This window comes from Leptodactylus fuscus, chromosome 11 (assembly GCF_031893055.1).
Source record: "Leptodactylus fuscus isolate aLepFus1 chromosome 11, aLepFus1.hap2, whole genome shotgun sequence".
NCBI lineage: Eukaryota > Metazoa > Chordata > Amphibia > Anura > Leptodactylidae > Leptodactylus > Leptodactylus fuscus.
Window position 1 is genome coordinate 65,002,155 of NC_134275.1, and position 20,288 is coordinate 65,022,442.

At 45.4% G+C, this 20,288-nt stretch overlaps 3 protein-coding genes across 4 annotated transcripts in view; 2 read left to right on the top strand and 1 right to left on the bottom strand.

Moving 5' to 3' along the window:
* The first annotated feature begins 604 nt into the window (after nt 1–604).
* Nucleotides 605–2,493, top strand: LOC142185489 (vomeronasal type-2 receptor 26-like). Its single transcript, XM_075260920.1, has 3 exons — nt 605–661; nt 968–1,094; nt 1,568–2,493. The coding sequence occupies exons 1-3, from the start codon at nt 605–607 to the stop codon at nt 2,491–2,493; spliced, it is 1,110 nt and encodes a 369-aa protein (XP_075117021.1).
* Nucleotides 2,494–5,837: 3,344 nt separating this feature from the next.
* The window catches only part of FANCF (FA complementation group F), a 58,809-nt gene continuing 44,358 nt past the window's right edge, over nt 5,838–20,288 (bottom strand). The window contains exons 1-2 of one of the 2 annotated variants that reach the window (XM_075258902.1): nt 9,523–9,549; nt 5,838–6,916 (exon numbers count right to left, since the gene is read on the bottom strand). In XM_075258902.1, the coding sequence (XP_075115003.1) occupies nt 5,859–6,899 (1,041 nt within the window). In that variant the 5' untranslated portion in view covers nt 6,900–6,916; nt 9,523–9,549 and the 3' untranslated portion in view covers nt 5,838–5,858. Of the gene's footprint in view, nt 6,917–9,522; nt 9,550–20,288 lie in introns of those variants that run through there. The other variant, XM_075258903.1, reaches the window with a different exon arrangement.
* LOC142185150 (THAP domain-containing protein 5-like) lies at nt 9,823–18,907 on the top strand. The gene is made up of 4 exons (XM_075260414.1): nt 9,823–9,892; nt 11,851–12,043; nt 14,278–15,261; nt 16,850–18,907. Exons 1-4 carry the CDS (start codon nt 9,828–9,830, stop codon nt 16,988–16,990), a joined length of 1,383 nt encoding a protein of 460 aa, XP_075116515.1. The 5' UTR covers nt 9,823–9,827; the 3' UTR covers nt 16,991–18,907.

Sequence of the window (20,288 nt, forward strand, 5' to 3'; positions counted from 1 at the left end):
TTTACCCAGGGCACAGATCGGGAAAGCCAACAGTGCGCTGAATTCAGCACACTGTCGGCTTTCCAGCAGTATATAGAACTGCCTGTGCCCCAAACCATGAAAGGTCCTCTTTAAACTGATGTTTAATAAACACTTTTACATCAGTTCCCATAAATTTTGAAACTGATCCAGCAACGAAAAAAATAGATTCAATAATAATTGAAGATAACTGCAGTAAGTGCATGTTTTTAATGTGCTGGTAATACTTGTGAATGTTTGCATCAGAAGTTAGGGCGGGTTCACACCTGCGCCCCGGTCTCCGCTTTGTGTGTTTCCGTCTTCTGCCGACAGCAGTCGGAAACCCGGCATTGTGTCTGCCCGTAAGCGTCTTCTGGTCTGCGTGGAAAAACTGTTTATTTTAACACTGGACACAAAGTCCTGCATGTTCGATTTTGTGTCCAGTTAAAAAAAAAAGTTTTGCCGCAGAGGGCTGAAGACGCTCACGGGTGGACACTTTGCAAACCCATTCAAATGAATGGGTTTGAAAAGTGACTGCCAGTTTCCATCTCCTGTCCAGTTTCTCAGGCAGAAGACTGAAACCTGAAAGTGGAGCCTGGGCGCAGGTATGAACCCGCCCTTAGTGGTAATATCTGGTCAGTATTGCATCATCCTCAAGACCATGGTCTGTGATTTTTCTTTTAAATTTTAATCCCCGCCCCCGAGGAGCCATGACTTTTTATTTGGCCATGAACATAGCCAAATGTAGACTTGTTTTCTCAGAAGTTTTAATATCTAATGCCACCAATTTCACGTACAACATTGCAAACTGGATAATATTTCATATTATTCATATTATTATATTATATTATTTTTTGTATTTTGTTGCTACCTTTATTCTGTGGGTTGGTACACTTATGGTGATCCACATTTATAGTTTTACAAAATTAGTGTCCTCTTGCTCTCCTATTTATTTCCATTCCACTTCCAGGTCCCACCGCGTTCTGTCTGCAGTGACAGCTGTCCAACAGGGTACAGGAAAATGATTCATGAAGGAAAGCCACCCTGCTGCTACGACTGTGTTCCTTGCCCCAGAGGAGAAATTAGCAACCACACCGGTAAGTCCTGGCACTATCACAGTTATCGCCATCTTTCATTTGCACTTACCAGCTACTCTTTAGGAAGAGTTATTCTACTAAAGACACTTATTCCCTATCCACATGATCCTGAAAATTGCAGAGAGTCCAGTTGGTTACAATCCCACCGATGAACCACTCCTGTGGATAAGGAATATACTAGTGTCTACAATGGGACAATACTTTTAAGATGGGCACCCACAATAAACTTGGTTCGACGAACCTTCTATTTTTAGAAGCACCATCTCATGTGCATGAAATATCTGGCTGAAGTTTGTGCATGTTATGTTAGGAGAGTAAAGATCGGGCATCTTCCAAGATACCTCTGGAGGCATCTTATCTCACATGAGAATAAAAGACTGGACATGATAGAATATATATGGGGAGTTCAAGAGGAATAGTTGTTGGTTGAAAATGAATGGCCCAGCTTAACAGTGCACTTGGTTTTCCTGCAGACATGATCAGCTGCTGGCAATGCCCAGATGACCTATGGCCAAATGAGAAGAAAGACAAATGCATTAAAAAACAAGTCACCTATCTGTCCTATGAAGAAATGTTGGGTACAACCCTTGCCTGCAGTGCCATAGTGCTTTTGATAGCTTCTCTGGTAACCCTTGCCATCTTCGTCCATTACTGGAACTCTCCAGTCATTAAGGCCACCAACAGATACCTAAGTTTCCTCCTTCTTTTGTCCCTCACGTTTACATTCGGCAGCTGTCTACTCTTCATTGGCCATCCAGGGCAGATAACATGTTTACTACGTCAAACAATTTTTGGATTGTCTTTTACTGTTTCTGTGTCCACCTTGTTGGCTAAAACTATACTTGTTGTTCTGGCCTTTCGAGCTACCAAACCTGCAAGCCGGCTGAGAAGATTCATGGGGAAGAAGGTTCCATGCTTCATTGTTAGTTTTTGCTCCTCTATCCAGGCTCTTATCTGTGCCTTGTGGTTGGGAACATGTCCTCCTACCCCAATTTTGGATATCCACTCACAGCCTGGTCTGATAGTCATTGAATGTGACGAGCACGTTGGCTTCTATGTAATGCTGTCATACATTGGTTGTCTTGCAATGGGATGTTTGGTCATAGCTTTTCCTGCTCGGAATCTACCTGACAGATACAATGAAGCAAAGTTCATTACATTCAGCATGTTGGTCTTCTTCAGTGCCTGGATTCCCTTCATACCAGGGTACCTGAGCACCAAAGGGAAGTACACAGTAGCCGTAGAAGTATTTGCCATCCTGGTATCAGCTGCTGGGGTACTGGGCTGTATTTCCTTTCCGAAAATTTTCATAATCTTTTGTACACCAGAAAAGAAGAAGACGGGAGCAAGAAAATGTCTAAGTCCAGCTACAAAATGTACTAGGAAAAGAGTATCTTAAGCGCACAAATATGTGTAGATCAAATTACAATGAGAAAATCCTGTGTGAAACTACCTTTTTCTTATATTAGTAAAATGTGAATTTATAAGCAGTTATTTCCAATAAAGATATCGAATGGGTTGATCCACTGCAATAAATTCTGTCCATACGTCCCTTTTGACCATATGAAACCAATATGTACCATGCATCATATACCATGTATACCTGCAATAGTGACCCTAACACACATTAGTGGAGTGAAGCATATACAGAGTCAGAGGATTAAACATACATAGCACATGCTATACACAGCAAGGAAACTCCAAGGGCTTTTAACAGTCAGCAGCCCGATGAAATAAGTCTCTGCAAATGAGACGGACTCCCCTCAGTGGTCATGTGACTTCGCGGAAGGCTAGAGCCGTGAGGCAGTTGGCCAACAACTACCCAAAGAACAGGCCAATAAGTAGATGACGAAATGGCAAAACTTCTGCTGTTACTATGTACTTGGTAAAAATCTACCGTATATACTCGAGTATAAGCCGACCCGAATATAAGCCGAGGCCCCTAAATTACCACAAAATACTGGGAAAACTTATTGACTCGAGTATAAGCCGAGGGGGGAAATGCAGCAGATACTGGTAATGTTTTAAAAATTAAAATGGTCGGAGTTTTTGGTTGCAGTAGTTGCTGGGAAAGGGGAGGGGGTGTTTTGGTTGTCTGTCTGCCCCTTCCCTGAGCTTGAGGACTGTTTTTTTTTTTTTTCCCACACTTGGAATTCAGCCTGGCTGAATATAGGGGATCTGCAGTGCTCCTATTAACCCCTTCCCGACGGAACAGGAGCACTGCAGATCCCCTATATTCAGTAGACCGGGCACTGTCAGACACAGGGATACCTAATGTGTTTCACAGTCATTTTCTACTTTTATATGTATTCTAGGGAAAGGAGGGATTTACAACTTTATTTTATTTTTTTATTATATTTAAAGCTTTTTTTCCCCACTAAATTATTGGAGATTCTATACATTACTATTGCGGCTGGTCATAGACCACCCCCCACCCCCAAAAAATAATAATTTTTTTTTTTTTTTGCTTGACTCGAGTATAAGCCGAGGGGGGCTTTTTCAGCACAAAAACTGTGCTGAAAAATTTGGCTTATACTCGAGTATATAATATTCCAGTTTTTCTTTTATAAACAAAGCCCTCACAATAGGCTGATAGTCCCTGCTGTGTAGAGATCAGTTGTCAACTTTTGTTGAGTCCTTGGCGAGCAGATGCATAACATTTCGGCATTTTCGGAGGGCAGGATTACAATGATTAGATCTCTATTATTAAGGTGTAGGCGGACACCACAGGATACAGCATTGACAATAGTGCACACAGTTGTGGCTGTACATAGAGAGCAAGTCTCTATTCACATCTATGTTTATCAAAATTATATTTTTATTACAGGAACAGAACAATGTACTAGACAGTAGAGCCAGATTTGCCGTATAGCAGACACAGGCTGTGGCTCACATACACCTTGGTTATGCCCTTCAGTTTCTGTTTACCAGACAAGCATCTGAAACATACCCAAGACTCCTAATAGAGGGTCTTCAATGCAAAACTCTGCTCACAACACCCCTTAAGTCAAAACATCGTTTTCTGACTTCGGTCATATAGGCAATGCCACATGTGTGGTCCTATGACCAGCTGAAACACAGAGACCGAGACGCAGTCTGTAACATTGCCTTGACCAGTGAGCAGCAGTTTACTATTGAAAAACATCCAAGAAAAAAATTTCAGCATGCCACCAATGATCTAAAACATAACTTTTACTTCAATGTATAAAAAAGATGGATATTACATCACCTTAAAGAAGGTAGGAACATGATGAAAAGCTGACGCGTTTCGGGACAAGAGTTGATGTAAGTCCCATCAGTTCAGTGGTTGTTCTCTTCTAATGGGCAGTATAAGGCCGGGTTCACACTGGTTTTTTGGCCTGGAACCTGAGGCTGCCAAAATACAAATAGCTGCGACCGGCATTCAGTTGTGCACTCCGCTCCGGATTAGGCCCAAATGAATGGGCCTAGTCGGGAGTGTCTTCAGGCGGATTTTAAGAGGCGAGTCCACCTGAAGAATGAGCATGTCCGTTCTTTTTTCCAGGAGCCGGAACAAACCAGCGCCAGAAAAAAGAACTGACCGGCTCCCATTGATTTCAATGGGAGCCGTCTTTTTTGTCAGGATTTTGAAGCGGATACGGCTTCAAAATCCTGACCAAAATACTATGTGTGAACTCAGCCTAAAGGTGCCGCGTTGCTCAAGGAAACACTACAACGTCTTCAATTCCAGACACAGCGTCACATGGTCTGTAGGTGGTTGTGCCTTGTACTACACATATAGCTCCGTCCTATTCACTTGAAAAAGACTGGGCTGCAACACCAGGTACAGTTTCTTCAGAATGTATGGAGCTGCGTCTAGTAAACTTTGAAGAGGTCATGGGTCTAGACAGAGTCCTGGGGGGCCTTTTAGGATAGCTGGTGCACAGGGTTCGAGGTGCTGGGAGTCAGACCCCCAATGTAATCATAATGACTTAGCCTAATGATAATGAAACTCTTCAAAGTAAATCTGTTTTCAGACTCTGGTGCCCCCCAACTTAGGGCATAAAAATATTGTGCTTTTTGGCCAGCATGAACAATTACACAATAACTTCATATACAGTTCATTAGTCTGATGTATTCACAAGTAGTCTCCCCGCATCACCCTGTTTAAACAGCCAACCCCACCCGGGGTAGAGTGCTCCTCTCATTCACTACTTTACCCTTAACAGAATAGCAGTTTACTTATCGCAATATCTACCAGAGAACAGTGGGAAAAAGATTACTAACTCAAGTAACAAAGTATCCTGCAATAACCTACCGGCTAGTTGTCAATTTATTCATACATTTTCAGGAGGAATAATTGAGGAATTGTACAATGCAGAATTGAAATAAAATATGTCCCAGCATTGTTATTTTATGGGGAATTCACCAATTTACTAAGGCCGCTTTCACTCGACAGTCCTGTCCGGGAAAAACTTACAGTGAGTTATAACTTCCAGACTTAATGGACATAAAGCTGCCCGTTCGGTACAGTAGCGCACGGTCCATTGAAGAGTTCGCTGTACCAGAAAGCCATAAGTTCATTTCCTACAGCCATGTCAGTCTAGAAAAGAAGGACTGTCTTCCCCAGATGGGATTCACTTGTGTGAAAGTGACAGGAGAGGAGAGCGGTTCCTCTTCAACACCTCAGGGAATGTACTTAAATAGGGTAAAAAGGAACCGTTCCATACAAAATAAAATATTACAAATTTAGTTTCAAGATAAATATCAGTCACTGTTTCCAAGACATTTTACTTAAAAGTATTCTTATTTTTTATGGATTTCAGCTAATAGGTCAGTCCATATGCTGACACCGGGCACTTCATAGTTCCCATCCTGACTTTTTAAGGTCTGAAGTTTAATTAATATGGAGTCTTTAACATCTTCAGGTCCCTCCATGAGATGCTTGTAATGATCCAACAGGCCATCAAAAGATAGTTGAAAGGAGTCACCAACCCATTTCCCACAAGTGTCTTGTTCCATACTACACCCTAGCTTTACCAAATGATCCATGTAGACGTTCCTAAACTTGGTGGACTTGAAACTCAACTGTGCCAGGAACTGACAATTTACGTTCCTGAAAAAGCCATCAAAGAGGTCACCATCTGATAGAACCCAATCCAGAAGAAGATCATGGAACAAGCCCCGATGTTCTGAGTCCATTGCATCATGGGATAGAAGTATAGATGCTATCAAGTGGTAGACACGTGGTTTGGAAATCCGGCTAAGAATATCTGAGACTATGGACGACTTCAGGTTGTCTTCTGATATCTTCAGTTTTCCTTCTAGACTGCTTCTCAATAGGTCAGCTTGGGTGATCACTATAGGGTCGTCCAAAAGCTCATGTAATCCTTCGTTGGCCAATAAGGGAAGAGAGAGTAGAAGTTCTGAAGCCACTTTCTGGGATATACCATGGCTTAAACATATAGATTCAGCACCCATGGAGTCAGGGTTTCGGACCAGAACAGATACATATTTAAATACGGTATCAGGGACAGCCTTGTTCTGGAGAAGGGACATACACAGGAGATCCCTACCTCTGCCGAGGTCATCAAACCTAACGTGATGGTAATTTTTTATATAACTAGAAAGCTCCAGGTTCTTTGCCGAAAGATGAGCGTCAATGGAGTTTGTAACATCTTTATTAGCCTTGAAGCGATGGTGGACATGTTGAAAATAGGCGCCCCATTCAAGAGCCTTCTGCACGTGTAGGACGTCCCAATCTTTGGCATGAACACTTTGCGATAAAGCAAGAACCTCAATATATTGATCTAAGTTATCAAGCAGTGACTTCATCTTCCCAGCCATGGGGCTTCCAAATAAACCTAAATCATAGAAAGACGACAATTCAGCAGAATAATACATTTTATTGGAGAAATTTATAACTTCACTTTGTAGGAACAGAAAGATTACAGAGGACACCAATGGAAAGAGAATTACTTCATCCTACACATGATGGGGGCAGTTTATGGCGAATAAAAAACCTTGACAGGTTCCCTTTAAAGTCCTTCAGATACAAAATGCCTCCCAAACCAATAAGGGGGCACACAATGTACTGATTGTGGCTATTTCTACATCCGGTTCCGGGGCCACTGCTGCTGCATTCTCTTCTTAGGTCTGGCTCACATCTGAGTTTGGTTTTCCTTTCGCGATCTCTGCTTGGGGACCCCCGAACGGAAACCAATCCCCATAAAAAAAGCGGTTACCTAAGGAAACCCGCGGACCCCATAGATTATAATGGGATCAGTGCAAAAAATGCAGAGAGAAAAGTGCCGCTTGCAGGATAGGGGGACGGCATGGCCGAACACAGATGTGAACCGGGCCTTAATAAATCAGCCGTGCAGAAATAGCAATGCTATCCAGCTGAAATAAATCAGCATTTCCCTTATGCTTGGTTCACATTTGCATTTGGTATTCCGTTCAGGGAGTCCGTATGAGGAACCCCCCAAGACGGAATACCGAATGCAACTGCAAGCGGTGTGCAGTGAAAGCACACAGACCCCATAGACTATAAAGCGATGCTTGTGCTGGCCGCACGAATCATGCGGATAGGAAAGTAAATTGTGAACTACTTTCCTGTCCGCATGATCCCTGCAGAGATCTGGTGGCAAGCACACGGACCCCATTATAGTCTAGGAGGTCCGTGTGCTTTCACTGGCACACCGATTGCAGTTGCATTCGGTAATCCATTCTGGGGGTCCTCATGCGGACTCCCTCGGATAAAATAAAAACGCAGATGTGAACGAGGCCTTATTAAAACGCGAAAGCAGTGGTGGTGGAAGGCGGGTAGTAAAAAAACAAAAACAGTAACAGCAGGAAAGGGTTAATAGGAGCAGGAACAAGTGGACCAGATTTGTGTCTGCGTCGGAGTTTCCGCCCATGGAGGCACATTTCAGTATGAAAACAGCAGAAAACTGACGGGCCCCATTATAGTCTATGGGGTGTGCAGGCTTCCTTGGGTAATCGCTGTTTTAGGGCTAGTTCACACGTGAGTATAAGGGGAGGTTTTTGACAGCGGATTTCGCGTCCAAAACCTCCCCTTATAATGGTGGTCTATGGAGACCGCAGTGCTTCTTTTCTCCGCTAGCGGCGGGCTGCCGCTAGCGGAGAAAAGAAAGGACATGTCCTTTCTTCAGGTGGAAGCCGCGCAGGCTCAGCCGCGCGGCTTCCGCCCCGGCAGCTCCCTCCTATGTCGGCTCATTCATTTGAGCCGACAGCAGAGGGTTAATCCGCGACAGCGATGGTCGCGGCGGGTTTTGCAAACCCGCATCAAACACGTGTCAAAACCCGCGCGGGCAGTTCACGTGTGAACTAGCCCTTAGCGGTCCGGGTTCGCTGTTGGATCCGATCCACCTAGACTCTGGCGCAAGCGCGAAGCTAGAAGAATAGGGGTAACTAAATACTGCGCCTATGGTAGCTATAGGGGGTGCAGCAGTAACAGTCACTACTCTCTGTGGTACTATTCCGTTATCGGGCCAGCAGCAGCGCATTTCAGCACCAGCTTTCGGGACAGCAGTTCAGTTCAGCAGCGGGAATTACAATGACATCCGAGGACTGCTGGCCCGATGCTTGTGCCCAGTAGCCAGTACATCAATGACCCCCCCTCCATCTCCTCCTCCTTCCAGTGCTGCCCCCCAGCTCTCCTTACATCTACCCCGTACCCTCTCCCCGCCACATGACTAAGCCGATGCTGGCCCGATGATAGAGGCCGTGCTTGTGTGTAGTAGGCAGTACATCGATCGATGCCCTCATCCTCCTCTTCCTTCCAGTGCTGCCCCCCAGCTCTTCTTACATCTGCCCCGTACCCTCTCCCTGTAATAGGCCTCACCGTAAATCTTGAGCAATGAATGCTACTAGATAGCCGCCGGACGCTGCAGAAAGTTTGTCCCTCCGGCTCGCTGTAGCTCACCGTTCCTATAGTCGGCGTGTTTCTTGTCAGGGCCTGGATTGAGCCCCGGTGTCTTTCCTTTCGGTCTCGGTACTAGCGCTGAGGTGAGGCCTAGTCGTGTGGCGGGGAGAGGGTACGGGGAAGATGTAAGGAGAGCTGGGGGGCAGCACTGGCAGGAGGAGAAGGATGGGGGAGGGGGGTCATCGATGTACTGGTTACTGGGCACAAGCATCGGGCCAGCAGTCCTCGGATGTCATTGTAATTCCCGCTGCTGAACTGCTGTCCCGAAAGCTGCTGCTGAACTGCGCTGCTGCTGGCCCGATAACGGAATAGTACCCTCTCTGTCATATAAAATATACAAGGTAAGTAGATAAGTTATAAGTAGGTCCTCATTGCAAACTTTGCACTGGGGCCAAGGAGCTACAACTCATGGGGGCGCCATTACAGAGGGTGGGCAACTACTACAGTGTGGAGAGGTCATTGGCCAACAGGTACACGTGGAGCCCACAGCCCAAACTACACACACACAGTCCTGTAACTCACCGCCCAGCTGACTACGGCCGCCTCACTACTTATCTCAGCCCGCCATCTTTACCCCGGGCAAACAATTCCCAGCTTCCCTTCTATCCACCACACTAAATATGGCCGCCAGCGGCTGCGCGTACGCGAGTCGCGTCACATGACGTCACCGCCACTCACTCCGGGCTACAAATTACAGTGACTTAATGGGACTTCCCTGATCCAAAATGGCCGCCGTGGGTTTCTTGCCGCCGTCGCGCAAGTCTCGCGTACCTGGAAGACGTCACGGGATAACGGAAGACGTCATTATCTCAGAGCAAGCGAGAAAGATGCCGAAGAGCTGCGTGCTCCCGGAGTGTAAGCGAGCGGAGACGGGCAGGGAAAGTTACTACAAGTGAGTGCCGGGGCTTGTGCTGCGTGTGTGGGGGAGGGGAGCGCTGGCCACGTGCAGGGGGATAACATGTTGTTGTAAGTTGTGTCCCGGAGTGTTGCAGTTTGGACTGACACCCCGGGCCCAGGCAGTGAGTGTGCACTCCGCTTGTCACTACTTCTTACCCACTTCTAGTTAGTTTGTGATATTAGAGTAGCCGTTTTTCTTATCATTCCCACTTGTTGCCTCCACATTGCCACCAAGTTGCTGTTTCTCACCCTGATGTCTTGTATAGGCGCAGAGCAATCTCCAGCGCCCCTTCTGCGGCCGCCTGCTCGGCTGTTGAGTATAGGGGCATGTTCAGATGCTGCAAATCTTTTAGTGCACGTTTTTATACTGCAAATCCCCAACAGATTGCAGTCACATGTAGTGTAATGAGATTCTACATAACCCCGTTCACACCTGCATGCTTGGCCTTGTTGCAGACTCTTCACCTCTGCAATGGGTCTGATATATTGTGGGTTTCTGGTGCAAACGGAGAAATTTGGCGCTAATTTATGTATGTAAATCGTTTGTGCGCCGCCATCTTCAAGTGCATTTTGTGTTGTATTAATAGTCTATGGTCGGGGTTACCAACCTTCGGCTCTCCAGCTGTTATGAAACTACAACTCCCAGCATGCTCTATTCACTTCCAGGAAGCAAGGATGCATGCTGGGAGTTGTAGTTTTACAAAAGGTTGCCTACCTATGATCTATGGGGTCTGACCGGCACCGTTAGTGGTTAGGTGTCCGTTGTTCTGGTTCTCTCATGGATCAGGACAGCGGATACAGTGTATAATATCATTAGTGTTGGGAAACTTTTTCCCGCGTTTGTGCTTAATAAATTGTGTTTTTGATGAATAAATGTTGTAATCTACTGTATTAAAGGGATTGTACAGGAAACTCTGCGCACTCTCTGAGCCCTGGTGCTCCAGTGTTCCCTGCCACTGTCCGGTCCTGGGGCTTGTTCTAAAAAATATAACAACCCCATTATAGGGTTGGTTCACACTAGCGCTTGTATTCCGTCCGCATGGAGACCCCCCCGAATGGAATACCAACGCTAATGTAAGCGCTGTGCTGTTAAGCACATGGAACCCATAGACTATAATGGGGTCCGTGTGCTTGCCGCGCACTGACGCACAAGTCATTCGTGCAGGCAGTGTGCGCCAAGCATACGGAGCCCATTATAGTCTATGGGCTGCATGTGCTTTGCAAGCACATCACTTGTGATTGCATTCCGTTCCAGGGGGGTCTCCATGCGGACTCCTTGCGGATGGAATACAAGCGCTAGTGTGTACCAACCCTTAGTCAATGTGGTTAGTCAGTCTCTATATGTGTCCTCTAGTTTAGCGGTCTGTGTGTCCGTTGTTCTGGTCCTCTGACGAACCAGAACAGTGGACACCCCAGCCAAGATGTGAGCATGGATTGGATCTAGCGGAAACCTGACCTCAAGCTTGGCATCGTTGCTGTAAACTGGGGCGCACAGCTCTGCTGCCATTGTATGCTGCAAACGACTCCCATTTGACTCCCATTGAAGTGATAGCAGTGGATGCAAACATGGCCCCTTTCCATTTGGTTCAGTGGATGTGTCAGAGATAACCAAATGCTGTACTTTGGCTATTTCTGGTGCTCCCAATGAAATTAAGGAGCCCCCACACCTACTTTCTCGATGGGAGTTGAACAGGACAATTCTCAGGAATAGTGGGGGTCTCAGTGTTCGGACCCCTACTGGGCTGTAATTTATCTATCTGTGGATTGAGAATTAATAATTGTTATGGAATAAGCACTTCTCACTTCCCTGGACACATTGTGTATCTGCATTAGCAATGTTGCGGCATCCGATGAGGGGGGACAAGGGTGGTAGATTGTACGTGTATGGCCATTCGCTGTCCGTCTTGCTCCCTACTGTTCAGTATCTGATTCTTCCTCTTTTTGCTTCTCTAGGTTTCCTTTGCACGATAAAGTTCGCCTGAAGCAATGGCTGTCAAACATGAATGTGGAAAATTTCTTCCCTACGAAAAAACAGTATCTTTGCAGCAAACACTTCAAAGCATCTTGTTTCCAAATCCGGTGGGGGGTCCGCTACCTCCGATTTGATGCTGTTCCCACCATCTTCTCTTCCGGCCCGGCGCTGACGGTAGGTATTGTCCAACAGAAACTGCCTGCGCAAAGACCAGTCTTGTTTGCCATTGTTTAGCCAATCACATTGCAGAGTTTTACCAGGGCAGTTTACAGAACACAAGCTGTGCTGTGATTGGTTGATATGGGCGGGCAAGATTGCAATATAAACATCGTCGTCGGACTTAAAAAAAACCTCAAAGTAGTCAGGAAACTGATCAGAATGGACCCTTAAAGGGCTTGTCCAGTTCATAATGTTACTGTGTAATAGGGCTTCTACTGAGGGTGTAAGAATAAGAAGTACTCGCCCGTCCCCAGGCCTCCCCTTCCGGTGACGGTAGCTCAGTTTGTTTGTATACAAATCCTGTGCTGTTTGGGTGAGGGGGACTACCTCTGTGACCTGCCATTTGTCAAGGGGTCACCACCGAGGCTTTTGACTGGTTTCAGCAGTCCCCTACCACAAATGATATGTCAGCCACGGGAGCAATGGCGCACCCACTGCTGGAAACAGAGACCTAGGAGAGGAGAGTGCTAGTCTGCTATGTTTATATCTCCCAAATAGCAGCCCTATTAAATAATACATGAACTGGACAGCCCCTTTAATATCAGTGACCTATCTATTACTGCCATAGTGGTTACATCTTAGCAGTAGATACCAGTTACTAGAAGATTTTAAGGAAGATCTTTCACCACCTCCAGCAATTCTAGTTCTTAGCAACTGTCAGAATTTTTTCTCTAGCCCCCACCATTCCCAAGTAACGAGCACATAAGCTTTGTTGCCTGACATGCTGTTTAAGCTCTGTAATGTTAGGTGGGGGGTGTCAGACGTGGGATGCGATTCAGAGCTCAGAATCACACCCCTTGTCTGCTGCGGGACGCTACATGGGGCTTTAGTCTTAAAGGGATTCTACCATTAAAAACCTTTTTTTCTGTGGCTAACACATCGGAATAGCCTTTAGAAAGGCTATTCGTCTCTTACCTTCAGATGTGATCTCCGCCGCGCCGTTCCTTAGAAATACCGTTTTTTACTGGTATGTAAATTAGTTCTCTCGCAACGATGGGGGCGGGCCCCAGCGCTGGAAATGTGATGAGGGCGTCCCCACTGCTGCTCGAGAACAGGATCCTGCGACGCCTCTATCTTTTGCTGGATCCTCCCCTTCTTTCCTCGTCTTTCTTCAGCGGCGTCACCTACGACGCCTGCGCAGTTGGCTCTGCCAGTGAGACACTAGTAGAGCCGACTGCGCATGCCGGCCGGCGGCCATAGTTCCGAGACCGCAATTGCGCGCATGCGCAGTCGACTCTACTAGTGTCTCACTGGCAGAGCCAACTGCGCATGCGTCGGAGGTGACGCCGCTGAAGAAAAACGAGGAAAGAAGGGGAGGATCCAGCAGAAGATAGAGGCGGCGCAGGATCCTGTTCTCAGGCAGCGGTGGGGACGCCCTCATTGCATTTTCATCGCTGGGGCCGCCCCATCGCTGTCAGAGAACTAATTTACATACCGGTAAAAATCGGTATTTCTAAGGAACGTCGCGGCGGAGACCATGTCTAAAGGTAAGAGACAAATAGCCTTTCTAAAGGCTATTCCGACGTGTTAGCCACAGAAAAAAGGTTTTTAATGGTAGAATCCCTTTAAAGAAGTTTTCCGAGACTGAAATATCGATGGCCTATCATTATATCTCATCGATATTAGATCTAAGGTGGGCCAGTATCTGGGGACCCTAATAAGTTCTTTAAAGACTCTGCGGTCTTTTCCCTGTGCCAGTGATACCATGTTAATCGGTCACATGGAACAGTTAAAGCTCAGTCCCATTCCAGTGAATGAGTCTGAGCTGCAATATACAACATTGTGCTTGGTATTGAGTGTGTAGCGCTCTCCTCAGTGCTGCGTTCTTTTCAAACAGCTGATCTGTAGGGATCCCAGATGTTGGACCCCCAACAATTAGATATTGATGACCTATCCTACAAGTAGGTAATCGACAGATACACTTAAAGGGGTCTTCTGGAAGTCCTTCCACTTGTACTTGGCATATCTCTGCATGCTGAACTATTCTTGCTGCCAGATTTTGGTAATCCTGACCCTTCTTAGCACATACAGTAAATGATCAGGATACTTGTTCTAGCCCCTGAACATCAGACTATAATGTTTCCATTGTCTGCCTGGAAGCAGCGATCACGAAAGTGGTGAGGACTTTATATTCCAGGATTCCTTCTAGGCCGTATAATCTTATAGGTGATTTCTCTTCTGTATTTCAGGGCAGAGTGAAAGTGACTAAGTCCAGAACACTGAGCGCCACACAGAATTTGGGTAATGAAGTGTGCCTATCCACAGTTGCACCTTTGATCATTGGCGAAACCCAGGTTCTTCCAGACACTTTGACAATTGCACTAGATCCAAATGTATCCACCGGTCATATATCCATAGACGGAGCAGAGGTTCTGGTGAAGACTACAGACCCCAGTGCAGTCATGGGGGCAGTGAATTTGGTACCACTCGTTCATTTTGTCGAGTCCTTCGATGGGTTGTCATTGGCATTGGCACCATCTCAAGGCTTCCAGACTGTGGCTTTACCTATTGAGGTGTCAGGAGAAGACCAGGTACAACAGCTTCCCTTGGTGGAATCGGTTGGTTTCCTCTCTGAAGACAACATTGCAACCACAACGTTGCAACAAGATTATTTCAATGGCCAAGTTATACAGTCTGTTGGAGATGAAGTCCCCGCTATTATTGAGCTGACTGGAGACTCGAATCCTGGGGATGTGATAATGGAAAATGTTGCAATCGAGCCCTTTTTTGAAGCGGGGTTACCCACACCACCCCCTGCAACAATGACCACAGAGGACGTGGTGTCGTATTTAGAGACCATGCAGACAGCTACACTTGTTCCTGTACCATCATCTGGTCCTCTGCCACCCATGATCCCTTCTCAGGAGACCATATTGTCAAGCTCCACAGACAGGCCCATCCCTTCCACTGTTCCTATCATCTCAAAACACAGGGATGAGGTGTCACCTGCTGATGTTTCTGAAGAGCTCCCCATGGACCCCTCAGATGGACTTAAGGAAAGTTTGTCTACTGGTGAGCTGGTGTCTGTGGTTCTGAACCTACAGCAGAAAGTGACCGCTCTTCAGCAGCGACATCAGAAGCACTGCTCCAAGCTGGAGGTCATGGAAGGTGTGGTCGACCAGTTGAAGAAAGAAAACTTGATTTCAGAAGATAAGCTAAACTTTTTGGAACTGGTAAGTGAATACACATAGAGATTGTACATAAGGCACTGCTTGCATTGTGTTTAATGATAGATAGGTTCCTAGGAGCCCTGACAGTGTTCTACACTATGTTTTATAGATAGGTTCCTAGGAGCCCTGACAGTGTTCTACACTATGTATTATAGATAGGTTCCTAGGAGCCCTGACAGTATTCTACACTATGTTTTATAGATAGGTACCTAGGAGCCCTGACAGTGTTCTACACTATGTATTATAGATAGGTTCCTAGGAGCCCTGACAGTATTCTACACTATGTTTTATAGATAGGTGCCTAGGAGCCCTGACAGTGTTCTACACTATGTTTTATAGATAGGTTCCTAGGAGCCCTGACAGTGTTCTACACTATGTTTTATAGATAGGTTCCTAGGAGCCCTGACAGTGTTCTACACTATGTTTTATAGATAGGTTCCTAGGAGCCCTGACAGTGTTCTACACTATGTTTTATAGATAGGTTCCTAGGAGCCCTGACAGTGTTCTACACTATGTTTTATAGATAGGTTCCTAGGAGCCCTGACAGTGTTCTACACTATGTATTATAGATAGGTTCCTAGGAGCCCTGACAGTGTTCTACACTATGTTTTATAGATAGGTTCCTAGGAGCCCTGACAGTGTTCTACACTATGTTTTATAGATAGGTTCCTAGGAGCCCTGACAGTGTCATACACTATGTTTTATAGATAGGTTCCTAGGAGCCCTGACAGTGTCATACACTATGTTTTATAGATAGGTTCTTAGGAGCCCTGACAGTGTCATACACTATGTTTTATAGATAGGTTCCTAGGAGCCCTGACAGTATTCTACACTATGTTTTATAGATAGGTTCCTAGGAGCCCTGACAGTGTTCTACACTATGTTTTATAGATAGGTTCCTAGGAGCCCTGACAGTGTTCTACACTATGTTTTATAGATAGGTTCCTAGGAGCCCTTCCCTTTTTCGGGGCTCTTTGCAGCTACTTTTAAGAATTGCCTGGCAGTTTTGTTTGACCCAAACTCATCTGAATTGAAACTGCTAAGGAAGCTGAGGTCCAGGGAAGGTGCTCAAGCATAACGGGGAAAAAAAAAAAAAAATTGGTGTTACTCGCCTCTCATCAGATCTGTGGCGACTCCCTGCTTTGGGTCTTCCGCTGAGGCTTGTAATTGGGACTCGGCAGTCACCTAGGTCACTCAGCATTGTGATGGTTACTACTTTGCGACAAGTTGCCACATGACCCACTGCAGCCCAATAATAGGCGTCATTGGTCCCTGATGCCAGATTTGAGGAGAGGTGAGTATCGCTGGTTTTTAGATTTGCTCACCTCCCCCGGACCTCTGTCATCATACTCTGGGCTCTGAAGAGACTCCCAAAGTACAGTAGCAGTTTCGAATTGGTCAGAACAAAGCGCAGGTGGACTCTCGCAAATATTGTAATAACTGAACTGAGCATGCCCAGACTTTCTCTTTGTCACTTGGTCCATTGACTGTGTGTTGTTCAGTCTACACTTGCACAGCAGGCAGACCTGAGAAGTGCTTGTGCGACCGAGCCCTAAGGACTTATTCTGGTTTCGTCTTTTCTCCCCCTCAGGCCTGTCTGAACCCCAGCCCTATTCTGACACAAGACACCGAGACCATTGCAATTGTCTGTGAAGATGAGGACCAAGCCTTGCTGTACGCTCTGCCCTTGCAGGGAGAAAACCGGACAATCCTTCACATTAGGGATCAGTGATGGGATGTTCCCGCGTATCTTCCACTAGAGCGAATTCATTAGGTCTCTAATCGGTGTATCGGTGCGAGGACCTTTGTTGCCATGGTTTTGTATATGATTTTCCATTTGATAATTCTATTTATATAGCCCGGTTTTGTTTTGCACTCGTGTTGAATGTCTTTGCTTTGGTTCACGGTCTACGGATTGACCGACCCCCATTTACGGATGCTGCAGGGAGTTCTGGTAACGTGTGACGTCGCCTTCTGCCCTCTCTACAAGCCACGTTGGCTTTGTGGGGCTTGCATCTCTTTGCTGAATGTATCAGTCAGTGACTGACTGTGGAGTGTGTAGGGGTCTGTAATGATTGGAACGATAAAATAAATTGCAAAAAAAGCGAAACTCCCCCTGAAATAGAACCTTTTTCAATGTATTGAAGTGAACCAGATTTGGCTAGTAACCCGTTCCTGTCTTTCTATTGAATCGATGAGCCCCTATTAGAGTATATAATACAATATTACAGTTCTTCCCTTAGGCCTTCAATAGGAGTACTCTGTGAGTCCTTTACCAGGCTGATCAGCAGCGTGAAGGGGCTGCACAGCTCGTGAGTGCCGTGACCCCTTCACTGTTTACATTGCACGCTGTCTGTTTTGTAACCACTTTGTGATATAATTACATCTTCTTTCTCTTCTTTTCCGTGGTGCAAGGCTGTAAGTACATCATACGGCCACTATGAAAGGTGCAATGTAAACAGTGAAGGGGTCACGGCACTCCTGAGACCACTGTGGCTCCTTTAGGCAGCTGATCAGCACTAAGATCCATGATATGAGTTGGTTATCTCCATCAGGTACAGAAATAAGAGGAAGAAATATAATATTGCATTTAGCACAGACTGATTTTCCTAGCAGTCACCCTTAAAGGGAGTTATATATACTATGTTATTGAGTCCAGTATATAAAGGATGTGCAGTAACACTACTATATCCTTCAGGTGACCTGTTCTTTGATAGTATATTCTAGTGAATTGTGATGAAACTTCCTACTTTTATTATTCACATAACATTGGACACCAGCCCCTCTGAGATTATAATGACTGATGTGTAGAGTTGAGCGAGTACTGTTTGGATCAGCCGATCCGAACAGCACGCACCATAGAAATGAATGGAAGCACCTGGTACTTCCGCTTTGACGCCGGCTGGCCACTTAACCCCCCGCGTGCCGGCTACGTCCATTCATTTCTATGTGAACGTGCTGTTCGGATCGGCTAATCCCAACAGTACTCGCTCATCTCTACTGATGTCTTTTTTAAGGCCGTTTTTAGACCTTGAGTTCTCCAAAGCAATGGCCCCTCCACCCAGTGGGCAGTGATATACGAGATATCATTGACTGAGGAGGGTTTATAGACTACTGCTTTTTAGTATTTTTTTCACGTTTTACTCGCCTGCAGTCGTTTCTGAAGTCCCTCCTAACCTTTCCCAGGTTTTTAAAGATCATAGAGGATTATATATGAGCAGAAGAGTCGTTGGGTCTGAGGACCTTACTTCACTTGACTATGATCCGCTATCTCATACCTCCTTTTCTTTTTCCTTAAGGTGAAAAAAAAAAATCAGTCTCTAGCTTGTGTGCCCGTAACATGGCCGCTGGTGTAATCCCAGCCCGAACTGAACGCGTCATAGAACTTTTTGGTCACCTGTTGTCAGGCCAGCCTTTACACACAAATGTACCCGTATTACACTTATTACACAAAAAAACCTCAAACAATTGGGATGCATGTCAATACTATTTGGTGAAACTTGCTTAGGGGCGTTTACACTTGCGCCCGCTCGGATTCTGCTGAAATTGCACAAAAATAGCTTGGGGACGGTCAGTTTAAAAACCCATTCATTTCAATGGGTTTGTAAAGCGAACCGCAGGTGTCCATATGCAGCCTCTCCACCCTGGAACCACTATTTTTTTGCACAGACAGTGTCCTGCATGTCTGATTTTGTGTCTGTGCATATAAAGTGGTTCCAGGGTGGAGGGGCTGCATACGGACACCTGCGGTTTGCTTTACAAACACATTGAAATGAATGGGTTTTTAAACTGAACATATGAAAGCCCACAAGGATAGACCACAAATTTAAAAAAAAAAAAAAATCCGGGACAACCCCTTTAATTCCATGGTTGTCAGCAGGGATTACATAGCACCATCCCCATAGAGGTAGATTATGAAATAATTGGGCACAGCATTTCGGAACCTGATCAAAGGCGCACAATAACTACAGGCCTTGCGTTTCTCACCTTCCCCCTTCAACCCATTGAACTGGTAAAAAAAAAAAAGTTGAATTGCAAATATTTGTCTGCAGACGGGCTGTAGCTTTACCGTCTGCTCCGCAGCTCTGCTTATGCACAATGCATATGATAAAGGAGAATAAAACTCTGGCCGCTCTCCAAGATCCCAGAACGTGAATATGAAAGGAGGGATTTTTATTTTTTATTTTTTTTTGCAAGGGGCTGATTGAATTTGCAAAAATATTTGGCTCTGGGAGTCTGAAACCACTTTAAATTATGCTTACCTTTTCTTCTTCATCTAGAAGGCTGGAGAAACCTTCCAAACAATACATCGCAGCTCTGCGCTTCAGGCAGGAAATTACAATTTTTGTCAAAATGATTAAAACTACTGCGGACGTTGCATTAAATCGTTGTCAATTGAAACTGTGTCTATGCGAAAAATTTGAGAAGCGAGCACCTTTTATTTTTTAATTTGTTTTGTTTGCCTTTTGATTTACGTGCAATACTACTGGAGCTTCGTTCTGGAAACTTGAATCTTTGTTAAATGATAAAAAAAAAAATTTATTTTCCTTACGATATTGGGTATTTTGTATGATTTATGTCATGATGCGGCAGAATTGGATGGTTGTATAAACTAATCTGTATCAGAGATTTCCAGGATTTTATAAGTTTTAAGTCAAAGTGTTAAAAAAATAATAAAAATAAAAAAAATTTAAAAAAAGCAATACAGAGGTGTGTGTGTGTGTGTGTGTGTGTGTGTGTGTGTGTGTGTGTGTGTGTGTGTACGTCTTCTCTTCAGACCCCCCCGAGTATAATGATGGCAGGCCCAGGGAGGTGATTAAACCTATTAAGAAGTGTAACTCGCCTCTCCTGGGCTCTGGTGTGAATTCACACAGATGGCTCTGAATGACGTCTGAGACCGCTGAGGCCCAATCACAGAAATTCATTCAAAATAACACTGGTGTAATGTCACACGGGGTAACGCCACTGTCGCCTTGTGTCATAACGCCAACTGAGCAGTCGCACAACACTAGTGTGACTGTAGCCTTCAG

Excerpts from the sequence above, each read along its gene's own strand:
- LOC142185489 (XM_075260920.1), top strand. The coding sequence starts at position 605 with ATGAACCCGCCCTTAGTGGTAATATCTGGTCAGTATTGCATCATCCTC. Across the intron at positions 662-967 it reads GCATCATCCTCAAGACCATG|GTCCCACCGCGTTCTGTCTG; the intron begins GTCTGTGATTTT and ends TTCCACTTCCAG. Across the intron at positions 1,095-1,567 it reads AGAAATTAGCAACCACACCG|ACATGATCAGCTGCTGGCAA; the intron begins GTAAGTCCTGGC and ends GTTTTCCTGCAG.
- LOC142185150 (XM_075260414.1), top strand. The coding sequence starts at position 9,828 with ATGCCGAAGAGCTGCGTGCTCCCGGAGTGTAAGCGAGCGGAGACGGGC. Across the intron at positions 9,893-11,850 it reads GGCAGGGAAAGTTACTACAA|GTTTCCTTTGCACGATAAAG; the intron begins GTGAGTGCCGGG and ends TTGCTTCTCTAG. Across the intron at positions 12,044-14,277 it reads CTTCCGGCCCGGCGCTGACG|GGCAGAGTGAAAGTGACTAA; the intron begins GTAGGTATTGTC and ends TCTGTATTTCAG.